This window comes from Entelurus aequoreus, linkage group LG07 (assembly GCF_033978785.1).
Source record: "Entelurus aequoreus isolate RoL-2023_Sb linkage group LG07, RoL_Eaeq_v1.1, whole genome shotgun sequence".
Classification (NCBI taxonomy): Eukaryota; Metazoa; Chordata; class Actinopteri; order Syngnathiformes; family Syngnathidae; genus Entelurus; species Entelurus aequoreus.
In genome coordinates this window covers 26,608,525-26,620,863 of record NC_084737.1, presented here as the reverse complement: position 1 = coordinate 26,620,863, position 12,339 = coordinate 26,608,525, and the positions used below count along the sequence as shown (strand labels likewise).

The window sequence follows — 12,339 nt, the reverse complement described above, 5'->3', positions numbered from 1 at the left end:
TGTGAAATGACCTTTGTCAGATGAAAAGTAAAAGATGCGTATTGTGAAGCAGGATCCTGAGGACGTACCCACCACGCTGGAGGACATCGAGGGCGTAGCTCGGGCTCTCCTCAAGCAACGCACTGTCAGAAAGACACGCCCCGTCCCCGCGCCTCCTCCTCACACCCAGACCGAGGCCCCCCAGGAAGCACAGCGGCCAGATCCGGCTGTGAGGAGGAAGAGGCGTCCTGTTCCCGGCAGTCCCTCTGCTCGTGTCCAACATCCATCAGAGCTGCCTGAGGCTGACTCCAATGTTTAAAGGTCACGCGGACATGTTTGTGCATCCCGCAGCTTTAAAAGACACGTCACATGTGCTGAAACACGTCGATGAGGCTCCACAAACAACCTATGCCACCTTTGCAGGTACAGTACAGACTAGGGAACGTAAACTCACTTCCTGCACTATAATAACATTGTTTTTGTGCAATGTGCAAACATCTGTCTGGCCTTTACATTACCTGGGAGGATTCAAATATATGACCATGCCAACTCTATTCATAAAGCCCTTCAAACATCTCTAATAGCCTTTTGTGAAGGCAGTCTGGATTATTTATATCTTAAATGCCTTCATATTTCTTTATGTATGATGGAATATTGGGTGTTTTAAATAAATAAAAAGTAACATTTCCACACAGATGTAAAGACTACAAAAATGTGTACTTAATGAATCAACAAGTTGATGAATTAAATCAGAATTTACCAACAATTGGTTGTCCTGCCCATTATTTACTGTTGACATTTTTAACTACTTAATCATTAATACTGTACATGTTACCTTCCACACTGACTGGGATTTGGACCTTTAATCAAAGAATAAGCATTATACCGTATTTTTCGGAGTATAAATCGCACCGGCCGAAAATGCATAATAAAGAAGGAAAAAAACATATAAGTCGCACTGGAGTATAAATCGCAATTTTTGGGGAAATTTATTTGATAAAACCCAACACCAAGAATAGACATTTGAAAGGCAATTTAAAATAAATAAAGAATAGTGAACAACAGGCTGAATAAGTGTACGTTATATGACGCATAAATAACCAACTGAGAACTTGCCTGGTATGTTAACGTAACATATTATGGTAAGAGTCATTCAAATAACTATAACATATAGAACATGCTATACGTTTACCAAACAATCTGTCACTCCTAATCGCTAAATCCGATGAAATCTTATACGTCTAGTCTCTTACGTGAATGAGCTAAATATTATTTGATATTTTACGGTAATGTGTTAATAATTTCACACATAAGTCGCTCCTGAGTATAAGTCGCACCCCCGGCCAAACTTATGAAAAAAACTGCGACTTATAGTCCGAAAAATACGGTACTAATGCTGTCAAATCATACATTTTTAATCAGATTAATCACACTATTGAATTTGGATTAATCATGATTAATCACAGGTTACTTATGTTTGTGTAAATTTAAAATAAACATATTTGGACAAAAAGCTGCTTTATTGTCAGAATGTCATTAAATATATTTTTAAATGTTCTAAGCCAGTGACTCTCAAACACATGTACTCAGGCTCCATCAGGTGGTAGGCAGAGGAATCACTTGATTAAAGTTTTTATTGTTCTATATTCACAGTGTTACTGTTCAAACTGTGTGTAACGTTGCAATGGCCAAAAAGATTAAATATACTTAGCCAACAAATCCTCCGCCTTGTTTTTAATGAATATTTAGGCCTACTGCGCTACAGTATTTTATTGTTGATCATTATGGTGGTACTTGGAAGAGGCAAGTTTTTTCTGAGGTGGTACTTGGTGAAAGAAGTTTGAGAACCACTGCTCTGGACTACTTGAATGCACTATATTTCGTTGTTCATAACTTGGTAACAGTTATCGCCTTTCAGGTACCCGTCCACTTAAGCTAAAGGAGCATGTACAGTCAAAAAAATAGTGTGATTAATCTGCATATATACATGATTAATGTTTTGTGATTAGTCATATGAGTTAACTAGTTATTTTTGACAGCCCAAGTTATTACCCATTGAGCTAAGCAGTTATTCACATTTTATCCAACATTGAAAGGCTTTGGTGGGCTGGATTTGCCTATTGAGGACCACTACTTAAAGTATACTCAAGTAAAAATACAAACTTTAAAACTGACTTTAGAAAACGCACACGACTTAATTGTACGGATAAGTGTCATTTGTTACTTCCTACCGCTGGATTTGTGTCAGGGCTGGGCTGTGATACTAGAAAACAGGTGTACCTAATAAATTGGGCATCTTCCAAGCTTTGGATCACTGCTGCCCAGTGCAACGGTTCAGCTGTGTAACTTGAACCAGTCTATAAATAGAACTGCCTCGCAGAGCACAGGCCGCTTATGGAATGGAATCTACTGCAGCGCGCAGGCTTGGTGGCTCGTATTTAACTAAAACCGTCATAAAGTTTTGTACTTGAAATAACGCCAACACAATCATTTGAATTGCAAAGTAAACTTGAGCAAGGATTTTAAATAATTCAAATTGTATTTATTAAAAAGCAAAGAAGCCCAGAAAGAAAAAAAAATCCATTGCGAATATGATTTAGGGGAATATAAAGACATAGTTGTTCCAAAGTTGATGTTTAATGGCACCGTATAGAAGTTATGGATAGGTGCATTTATCTGCAGGAGAAACATGATGTGTGTGTCAGGTAAAAATGTACTGTATTCCCAAATCATGTCCATGTACATTTAATCTGGCTGTCACCATCTATAAGACAACCCTGAACTACGCTACAGCAAAGCATATTCAAACAACACATAATCAGTCTTTTTCCTTGAAAATGATCAAAAATATCATAGTGACCTAAAACATACAAAAACTGCAGCTACAGGAGAGAAATCCAGGAATGGAACGTTTGTGAGCAGGGCTAGTGGTTGGAACGTTCTTATTCATTGGGATTGGGGTTGGCGTCGGGATACTGGGAGAGGTCAAAGGTGAGCACCTTGCTGATGACACAGTCTCCTTGCTGTGGGCGAGAAGGAGGAAGAGGGTCAGACTCAAAGTTGAACTCGAAAGGAATCGGATTAAAAAGGGGCATAATAATTCATCTGTTGATGGAGAGACTTTAATTGCGGTCGTGTCTTAAAGAAACAAAAGGGCAGAATAAAGTGCACTTCTTCTGACACCCAGCAGAGGTGCTGTTGATTCAGAAGTGTTTATTGCCATTATATTCCATTACAATGGCACACATGAATGTGCTAAGTGGGTTTGACTTTGTGGATTATTTTGAAGTCCTTCAAAGGATTTCTGTTATTGGAGGTGTCAAATACAGTCACTACTCCCAAAGACGTAAACATTAGGGCTCTATTCAGTCAAGGAAATGTGGACAAATATCCATCCATAATATAGTCAGGTTTTGTGTGTAGTTTTGACACAAAGTAAAGTTTATCACAGGTAATTGCTGCCTGACTGTGATAAATGACTTTCCGCAAAGTAGGAATTTTTAATGTTATGAGAGCTATTTAGAGATAAAATAACACCAAATAGTCATCGCTACCCTCGAAAATGCGGGACTGGGTGCTGCCTCAGGCTGGGCCAATCAGTGGCCAAGATACGAAACAGTGTCCCCTGATTGGTTTGGCCCCATCTATTAATCAAGCAATCCAAATAGATCTAGTGCCCACTACGAAATTATTTTAAATTTTTTGTTTATTTAGTCATTTGTATGCTTAAAAATGCTTAATTTTGGCCAAAAATGCATAGAATATGCTTAAAGACAATGTAAAAATCAACAATAGAACTTTTGACAATGAAAAAATAACTCATATTACATTTTAAATGCAAAATAAAAGATGGCTGAGGTGGACAATTTGTTTTGGGAAAAAAAAGTAAGATACTTGTTTTTGTTATAGAAACACCTTTTTGACGACAAGTAGCTTAATGGAAGGATGAAAGCATTATACTGAAAAAATAATGTGTATTCCTACAACCATTTTTTGTTTTGTTCTGGTTGTTTTTTTCCCTTTTTCTTTTTTTGGAACAAAATATAGTTTATTTCTTTCGCTTAAGGTTGGCACTATATCAACTAAAATATCTTCATATTTTTATCAAGTCGTGTATATTGTTCCATCTAATGAATTGTATGTAAATTAAGTAAAACATTTGATAAATTAATTTAAAAAAGCTTAATTTAGGCCACAAAATACATAGACTATGCTTAAAAACAATTTAAGAATCCATGATAGAGTCTTAACAAAGAACAAAATGACTTATTACATGCAAGGGAAGACCTGTAAAAGAAAAGATGGCTAATATAGCTAGAAACAATTTTTTTGGTATTTTTGATAAGTAGCCCACTGGAAGGGTGAGAAAAAAATGAAATAATAATGTGAATTCACACAAGCATTTAATTTTCTTTATTTTTTTGTGGGGGTGGGGGACAAAATACAATTGTATTTCTTTCTTTCTCTTAAATGTTGCACTATTTCAATTAAAATATATTTATATTTTTATCAGGTTTATGTATATTTGTTCCTTCTAAAAATTCCAAAACAAATTTTATATGAAATCCTTAATTTAAGTCCAAAATGTACTTTTTCAAAACAAAATCTGCAATAGACTACGAAGGAGAAGATGACTCATTTTACATTTGAGGGAAAACCTGTTAAAGAAAATATTTTGTCCCTCTTTTTAACAAAATGCAACTATTTCTTTATCTTAGGTTTTGCACTATTTCACTAAGATAGCTTTAAATTCTTATCAAGTGGATGTATATTTGTTCCTTGTTAAAAAAAAAAGCTGAATTCAGGCGAAAAATACATAGAATATTATTAATTTTTTTTTTAGAATTTACGATAGAGTGAAGTCGCAAACTTTAAAGTGCAATTTGGAGAAGTACAACTGTAGCTCCAGGACAAATGAATTAACTTTTGATGATGATTCCTATCAAAATGTGCTATGATTTCAATTGTACATAAGTGAGTCCACATGACTTTGGATGAGGATGCTAATACGCACCTCTGGATAAACGCCGATGAGCGAGTCTGCCTTTGTGTAGAACTCCTCCTTCAGGGAGATGACGATGGCTTGAAAGTTCTCCACTGACTGATCTTTGATGTAATTGGCCACCTTGGAAGGGAAGAAGAACGTCAACAATTGGACAGAAAGAAGTGGATGACTAAAACGGTCATATGGCGACAGACCTTGCCAATGTTTGTGTTGTCAAGTGCAGCATCAATCTCGTCGAGGACGAAGAAGGGAGCAGGTTTGTAGCTGAGATGGAGAGGAGTTTTAATAAAGGTATTCTTGTTTTAATACACATTGTTGTTGTGTTTGTTTGCTTCACCTGTGAATAGCAAAGAGCAGAGCTAAGGCTGCCACAGTCTTCTCTCCTCCAGACAAGTTATCCATAGGTCGAAACCTCTTTCCTGGAGCCACGCAGTTATAGTTAATGCCGTCCAAGTAGGGCTCCTCTGGGTTTTCTGGGCCCAGGAAAGCCTAAGGAAGAAACACTCATTGGTGATTGGGAGGACAAACTTCCAATTCCTTCAAAGTGAAGCACTTCCCAAACGTACCTGAGCACTGCTGTTGCGCGAGAGCGACTTGTAGATCTCGTCGATGTTGGTGGCCACAGACTCGAAGCAGGTATTGAAGCGATCGAAACGTTCCTTCTTGATCTGCTCGAAGGCTTGCTTGGCCTTCTTGGCCCTTTTTCGAGCAGCTTCAAACTCTGAGGGGCACAAACACAAAGAGATTCTCAAGATGAACATGTCCCCCGCTGCTCGTTAGACGTCGGTTTCCGCTTAGTCACAACTCACCGTCGCTGGTTTCTTGGAATTTGTCCCTGACGCTCTCCAGCTTCTCCATAGCCTTCATGTTGGGGGCGCTGATCCTCTGCAGGATGCTCTGCTGCTCATTCAGACGTTGCTGCAGCGCGTTGGTCTCCCCTTTGATCTCCTCCTCTGACAAAGCATCCTGCATGAAACAGGACAGACTCTTAACTCTAACACCTTTTCCTGGAGACAAAATCCAACCAGACGTGTACTTTTAATCAGGGCCACAACCACTAGGGGGGGCCACATGATCCCGACATGCCTGGGCTTTTGTTAAAGATGTAAAGATTTCTTACTTAAATCTGTCAGTTATAAAAGTTTTGATGCAAATCAATTTTGTTGTCAAAGTTGAATTTATAAGCTTGTTTGAATCCAATGAGGAATGTGTAAGCCCCCTTGCAAAAATGCAAAATGATCATTCCTCCTGGTAGCGGCAAACCCAGCATGGAATACTTCACTGTTATCTCACAAGGACGTCATCAAAGCTCACCTTTAAAAGGGGTACTGCGCTTTTTGGGGGGGGAATTTTGCATATCATTCACAATCCTTATGTAATAGAAGAACACATAAAATATAACTTGTAAAGAAACACTAGCAATAGTCAGCTGACAATGGAGCCACTCTATTTTGCCTGTAAAGCGCTCCAAACACTTCCATCAATGTTTTATATACATGCTGCAAGTATACGGTATATGTAATGTAGCAACAGGCACATTGATAACAACATGTAATATTTACGTACTTTGGTTATTTTAAGAATACGGCAGCGCAATAATTTACAGAGGATGAGCTACAAGTTTTAGAAGCTGCGAGTAGCAGTATTGCCAAGTGCTAAACAAGAAATACAAACTACGAACAATAAAACAATCACTTACTGCACAAGGTCTGCGCTCACTGGGATGCCAACTGAAGGGATTGTAATTTCTTTCCATTTAAATTACGAATGTATAAAAAACCTATGCAGTTAAAAAAAATTTAATTTAAAGTTGGGGCAAACAAGCGTCTTTTCGTGTCTTTCACTCGATCTTTGGGTGTAAGTTGAATGTTAAAGTTGAATAACGCCTCGGTTTAAGGTAATAACCTTCTACTATACAAGTGAAAGGAATGATTTATAATCTCAAATTAACTTTCACCAGCTCACAGGCATTGCAGCAGCTCACTGGCTCAGTATGTCAACAGCTGTATAAATAAGATAGTTACCACTTGGTGATAATGGCCCCGCTGAAAGTAGTTCCTCTATGTTACCTCTTAAAATAACAATATCGCTAATATTTGGTTAATATTCAGGTGACAACATGTAAATGAAGTATTGTTGGCGGTTTTTGGATGTTTTTAGGGGGCTTTATGGACTCCCATTAGCTTCATTGTTAGTCACCTCATACTTGACGTACATTACAAATTAGAAAGAAGACATATGTGTTCTTGTTTTACATTAGAATTGTGAATAATAGGCAAAAAAAAAAAAAGTGCAGTTCCTCTTTCAGCATTCACACAAAGCACCAACATTTGGGAAGCAGGGTGAGGTGATAGGAAAAAGCTAAAAATATGATAAATCAATTTGTAACAGCATAGGACAAAGTTATGTTTAAGTTTCACTTCTGCATCTCATAGCATATAACTGTGGTGCGTTCAAGGAACATTGATGACACAGAGGCGTCACTAGTTTATAAGGAGAGGGAAGGCTTAACCCCAAGTAGACTAACTAATAATAATGACAAATAAGATGTATTATCAATAACAACTAATGATAAACATATACATCATCCATCCAGCCTTTCATTTTCTACCGCTTGTCCCTATCGCGGTCGCGGGGCGTGCTGGAGCCTATCTCAGCTGCATTCGGACGGAAGGCGGGGTACATCAATCATATAAAATCTACCTTACACTATGAAATAAGGGGAAACTTGCAATTTACATGTGTTTAAATAGCTAGTTTTAACCAAAATAAGTCAATAATGTGTTTTCTAGTGTATATAAACATACTGAGCGTGTGTGTATGTGAGGAGGTGACTTGAGGTTTAGGGTGGATTGGGGCCCTCCAGGAGTTTAATAATAATAATAATAAATAAGTTATATTAAAGACAAAAATGAGGCAACAAAGAAAATCTTGTTTGGGGCCAAACAACGCCTAGTTCCGGCCATGGTTTATATATTTGTATTTGTACATACAACCACCAGTCAAAAGTTTGAACACTTTCAAATTCAATGGCATGCTGTTGTCTCTTTTATTGAATGTACTAAAAACATACAAACTTGAAACCAATACTAATGCAAACAGAACTATCTGTACAAAAACCTCACATTAAACACATACAAAGCAATAAAGAGGGGACAATGTATAACTAATACGTACTTTAAAAGAGGAAAACTAAAAACTTTAATTGTAATTTATGTTACTTTATGTTATGCCATTGTATGTGATATATTTAATCTATTACAATGGATAAGTGCAGAGTTACAGTGTATTTGTAAAAAGTGCACAATAGTGTTTTTTGTGGCCATGCGCTTATTAGCTGAAGCTACAGACACACAAAACGATGTGTTTCCAGTCGGAAAACACAGCGTAAAAATGTTTTAAGCTGTGTAAATTTCAGCATCAAAGCTTGATTTTGGCCAACCCACATCTAACACGCTATTTTGGAACTTATTTCAGTTGTTGAACACAAAGTACAAATGGGACATTCAGGAGGGTAAATTGAGGTGTCATACCTTGAGGTCTTCAGACAGGTTGCTGTAGTCAATCTCAATGAGTGCTTCTTTAGCCAGAACGCTGCTGGACGTCCTCTGGCTGCTGGATTCATCTGTCTGGGAGCTCCCCTGAAAAAAGGAACAAGTGGAAGATGTTGAGTTTTCAGTTTATCCCAAAAGTAGGCAGCACATGTGATGGTGCCTAAAGTACCTCTCCCTGGCTGATGTCGTCCATTGTCCCCGAGCGCAGAGGTAACCTGATGTCCTGCATTTTGCAGGCTTGCAGCAGGTTGTGACGGTCGCTGCGCTTCTGCTCTAGTTTGGTCTCGATAGCCGTTACTTCCTTTTGGAGCTGTGTCAACTCCCTGGGAAGCGACAACAAGGATGCTTTTAGCGCATACACACAGACACACAAGAAAATCCAATCTGACTATTGCAGTCGCCTACTTGTTAGCTCCGCCCAGCTTTTTTCGGATCTCCTCCATGTCGTGGTTCTTGTCGTTGACTTCAGATTTCTTGGTGAGGTGCTGGTTCTTCAGGTCTTGTAGCTGAGCCATTGTTTCGTCAATAATCTTCATGTGTCTGTGCTCCTCCTAAGTAAAGGAAAAGAAGATCAAATATGAGCACTGAGTAAAATTAACTTAAGAACAAAGTGAAAAACATTCTCAATTATACCTTCTTAAGGCGTTCGATTTCAGCTTCGTCCTTCTTGACAGTCTGCTCCCACATCATGACCTTCTCTTGGTCCTCTTTCAGCTGGTTCTTCTCATAGTCCACCTGGATTCCCAGGCGGGTCTTCTGGGTCTCAAATTCCAGACTAAGACGAAACACCATGTAAATGTACACTTCAGAAATGAACTAATAAAATGTATTAACTCACCGCTTCTTGGCGATCTCATTCTGCCTCTTGACCTTCTCTTCCTCAAACTCTCGGATGTTCCTCACGCCGATCTCCTTGCAGAACTCCACAAACACCTCATCTTCCACCTGAACAGAATTAGGAAATGGTTACAGCTTTGGCACATACTTATTAGCACATATGTCATCTAATGATTCCAACTTACCACCAGAGCTCCATCTAGAATTATTTTAATAGTTGACTGGTCAAACAATTATTTTTACATGTTTGGGTCCACAACTTGATTTGAACTCATTTTCAAAAGCTGTTATAATAAAGTATAACAAAATACAAAATACACATAAATGACTTATGACTTGTGGTTTTAATGTACAACATAAAGTTTACTACTTTATGACTTAAAGTGTGAGATGTCCTGTTAACATGACAATTAGTGAAATAGAAATTTAAAGGATAGGATTGACTTTCAATCATCCTACAATGGGTACATTTCAAGGTTGAAGTGCAGATTCACATACACAAAAGTAAGTACCGGTAGTAGTAGAAAATAAAAAATAAAAACAACACTAATATTGCACACATATTGTACCCCTATTGTATTAAAACTGTGGTTATCTCATACTGTCAGCTAAGATTACTAAAATGCATGTCATTATTTACATAAAGGAACAAAGGTGCAATCATGACCATTACTTACAGTCAAACATTAGCATCCTGCTTTAACTGCTAATATTTACTACATGGAGCAGAAGTGTATACATGAACATATCTTATTATATTCAAAAGTAGTGAGCGGTACTACAAATGTAGGTATCAATACAAAACCAAGTAGTTATAGGGACAGTATTGGCAATGTCTTTACTGTATATAACAATAACCACAAAAAAATACAGTTTGTAGTAATCAGAAAAATATCCTTATCATCACGTACTGACACTATACTACAGTAGGCTATTCATCGATACACTTACGCTTAATATTTAAAAGCTAGCAGCTTGCTTAGAGAGGAACTGCACTTTTATTGGAATGTTGCCTATCATTCACAACCCTTATGCAAGACAAGCACACAGGTTGTTTATAATTCTAAATTCTAAATAAACGCTAGCAAAAGTCAGCTAACAAAGGAGGTAATGGCAGCTGCTCTATTCCGCCTATGAAGCACTCTAAAAAACATCCAAATGCCTCCTTCATCATTTTACATATACGCTGTAATAGGGATGGGAATCAAAAAACAGTTTTTGTTCTGAACCGGTTCCAAGTGTATCAATTCCTTGGAATCTTCTTCCGGGTGGGGATGACGCCATTACGCAACGGGCGTAGTGACGTCAGCAACATGGCGTGTTCCCGAGCGAAAAAAGCGCACTGAAGTTTGCCGACATTTTACTAAAAAAAGGCAGTTTTAATAATTCCAAGGTTGCTATTTCATCAAGAGGAGGAGAAACGAGCAATATGCTGAAACATTTGAACATACAGCATGCAATGAATGTCGCGTTTTTGAACCGCGCCGATCTCATCCCAGGCAGCAGCAGTCATCTGACGTAAATACAACAGGTACAAATACCGACTATAATGTTAACGCTATTACCTGTTAAATTGAAATTAATGCCCTCCCATTTAGATGAGCATGAGGAGACATATTCTGACCGGTTTGAAGTGGGCAGTAATGGCTCCAGTTCAGAGTACCACTCAGCCAGGAACGACGAATGTCAACAAGCAGTGACTAAGTTTATGGTCAAAAAATTGCAACAATTTTCCACATAGATACTCCTTTTTTTGGTTATATATAGTCAGAGAAAAGTTGCATGTTTTCCTCCAATATTTTCACTCATAGTATACAGGTGAAGCTCATAAAATGAGAATATCGTGTAAAAGTTTATTTATGTCAGCAATTCAACTTCAAATGTGAAACTAATAAGTTGTCTAAACTCATTACATGCAAATTGAGATATATCAAGCCTTTATTTATTATAATTTTGATAAACATGGCTCACAGTTTTTAGCCATTAGAGATTTTTAATTTTTCATAAAATGCAAGCCATAATCATCAAAATTATATCAAAATAAGGCTTGAAATATCTTGTGTTGCATGTTATGAGCATATACCATATATTAGTTCCACCTTGTAAATCTAAACAAAAGTTTGCATGGTCTATCATATATGTTACAATATTATGTTTTATTTCGTAAATTTTATTTATTTATTTTCAAAATAGTTTTTCTACGCTGTGTGCCTTCTAAGACCTCACTGGTAGCTTTGTATAGTAGTTTTAACTCTAAACTAAAAAAAATTGATGCTAATCCACCTTTCTGTTATCTTTTTATACAAATAAGAATCGATAAGAGAATCGATGAGAGAACTACTAAAGAACCGAATTGTTAAGCAGAATCGAAAGTGGAATCGGAACTGGAACAATCTTATCAATTCCCATCCCTATGCTATAAGTATATATGTAATGCAATAACAGGCACATTCATAAAAACATAATTTCAGAGACGCATCACAACATTTGCTTGTCTCTTCGACAACACCACCACCACTAATCATGGTGAACTTCATGAGAGACATAAAGACTACTTGGGGACAAAAGATGATCAGCATCCTTATATTTTGTCATAGGACGGTGGATGCTTTTAAAAAAGGACTTAGGACTCACCTTTTTAGAAAAGCTTACAGCTAATTTTAATCTATAAATGTTACGCCTTTTATCCTTTTTTTTTTTTCAGTTTTATTTGTTTTATGTATTTTAATAAGTAGCACTTTGAAATTTGATGTCAAATGAAAAGTGCATTATAAATAAAATATTATTATTATGATTTAGTACACTATTATAAGGAGGATGAGCTACAAGTTTTAGAAGCTGTGTGCTAAACAGATCTAGTAAGTAGTAGAGATTGCTACGTGCTACACAAGAAAACTACAAACATATTAAAACCATTACTCACTGTACAATGTCTGCTCTCATTAGGATGGCGACAGATGGGAT

General features: G+C 37.2%; 2 protein-coding genes across 2 annotated transcripts in view; one reads left to right on the top strand and one right to left on the bottom strand.

Annotated features, from left to right (window-relative positions):
- The window catches only part of LOC133653605 (dihydropyridine-sensitive L-type skeletal muscle calcium channel subunit alpha-1-like), a 55,476-nt gene extending 54,752 nt beyond the window's left edge, over nucleotides 1-724 (top strand). Inside the window, exon 46 of the mRNA XM_062053071.1 lies at nucleotides 50-724. Within this exon, the coding sequence (XP_061909055.1) occupies nucleotides 50-298 (249 nt within the window). The 3' untranslated portion in view covers nucleotides 299-724. The remainder of the gene's footprint in view (nucleotides 1-49) is intronic.
- Nucleotides 725-2,820: 2,096 nt separating this feature from the next.
- Nucleotides 2,821-12,339, bottom strand: part of smc1a (structural maintenance of chromosomes 1A) — a 22,269-nt gene continuing 12,750 nt past the window's right edge. Inside the window, exons 16-26 of the mRNA XM_062053068.1 lie at nucleotides 9,377-9,483; nucleotides 9,172-9,313; nucleotides 8,944-9,089; nucleotides 8,708-8,861; nucleotides 8,518-8,625; nucleotides 5,794-5,950; nucleotides 5,551-5,705; nucleotides 5,322-5,473; nucleotides 5,179-5,248; nucleotides 4,994-5,104; nucleotides 2,821-3,002 (exon numbers count right to left, since the gene is read on the bottom strand). Of these exons, the coding sequence (XP_061909052.1) occupies nucleotides 2,922-3,002; nucleotides 4,994-5,104; nucleotides 5,179-5,248; nucleotides 5,322-5,473; nucleotides 5,551-5,705; nucleotides 5,794-5,950; nucleotides 8,518-8,625; nucleotides 8,708-8,861; nucleotides 8,944-9,089; nucleotides 9,172-9,313; nucleotides 9,377-9,483 (1,383 nt within the window). The 3' untranslated portion in view covers nucleotides 2,821-2,921. The remainder of the gene's footprint in view (nucleotides 3,003-4,993; nucleotides 5,105-5,178; nucleotides 5,249-5,321; nucleotides 5,474-5,550; nucleotides 5,706-5,793; nucleotides 5,951-8,517; nucleotides 8,626-8,707; nucleotides 8,862-8,943; nucleotides 9,090-9,171; nucleotides 9,314-9,376; nucleotides 9,484-12,339) is intronic.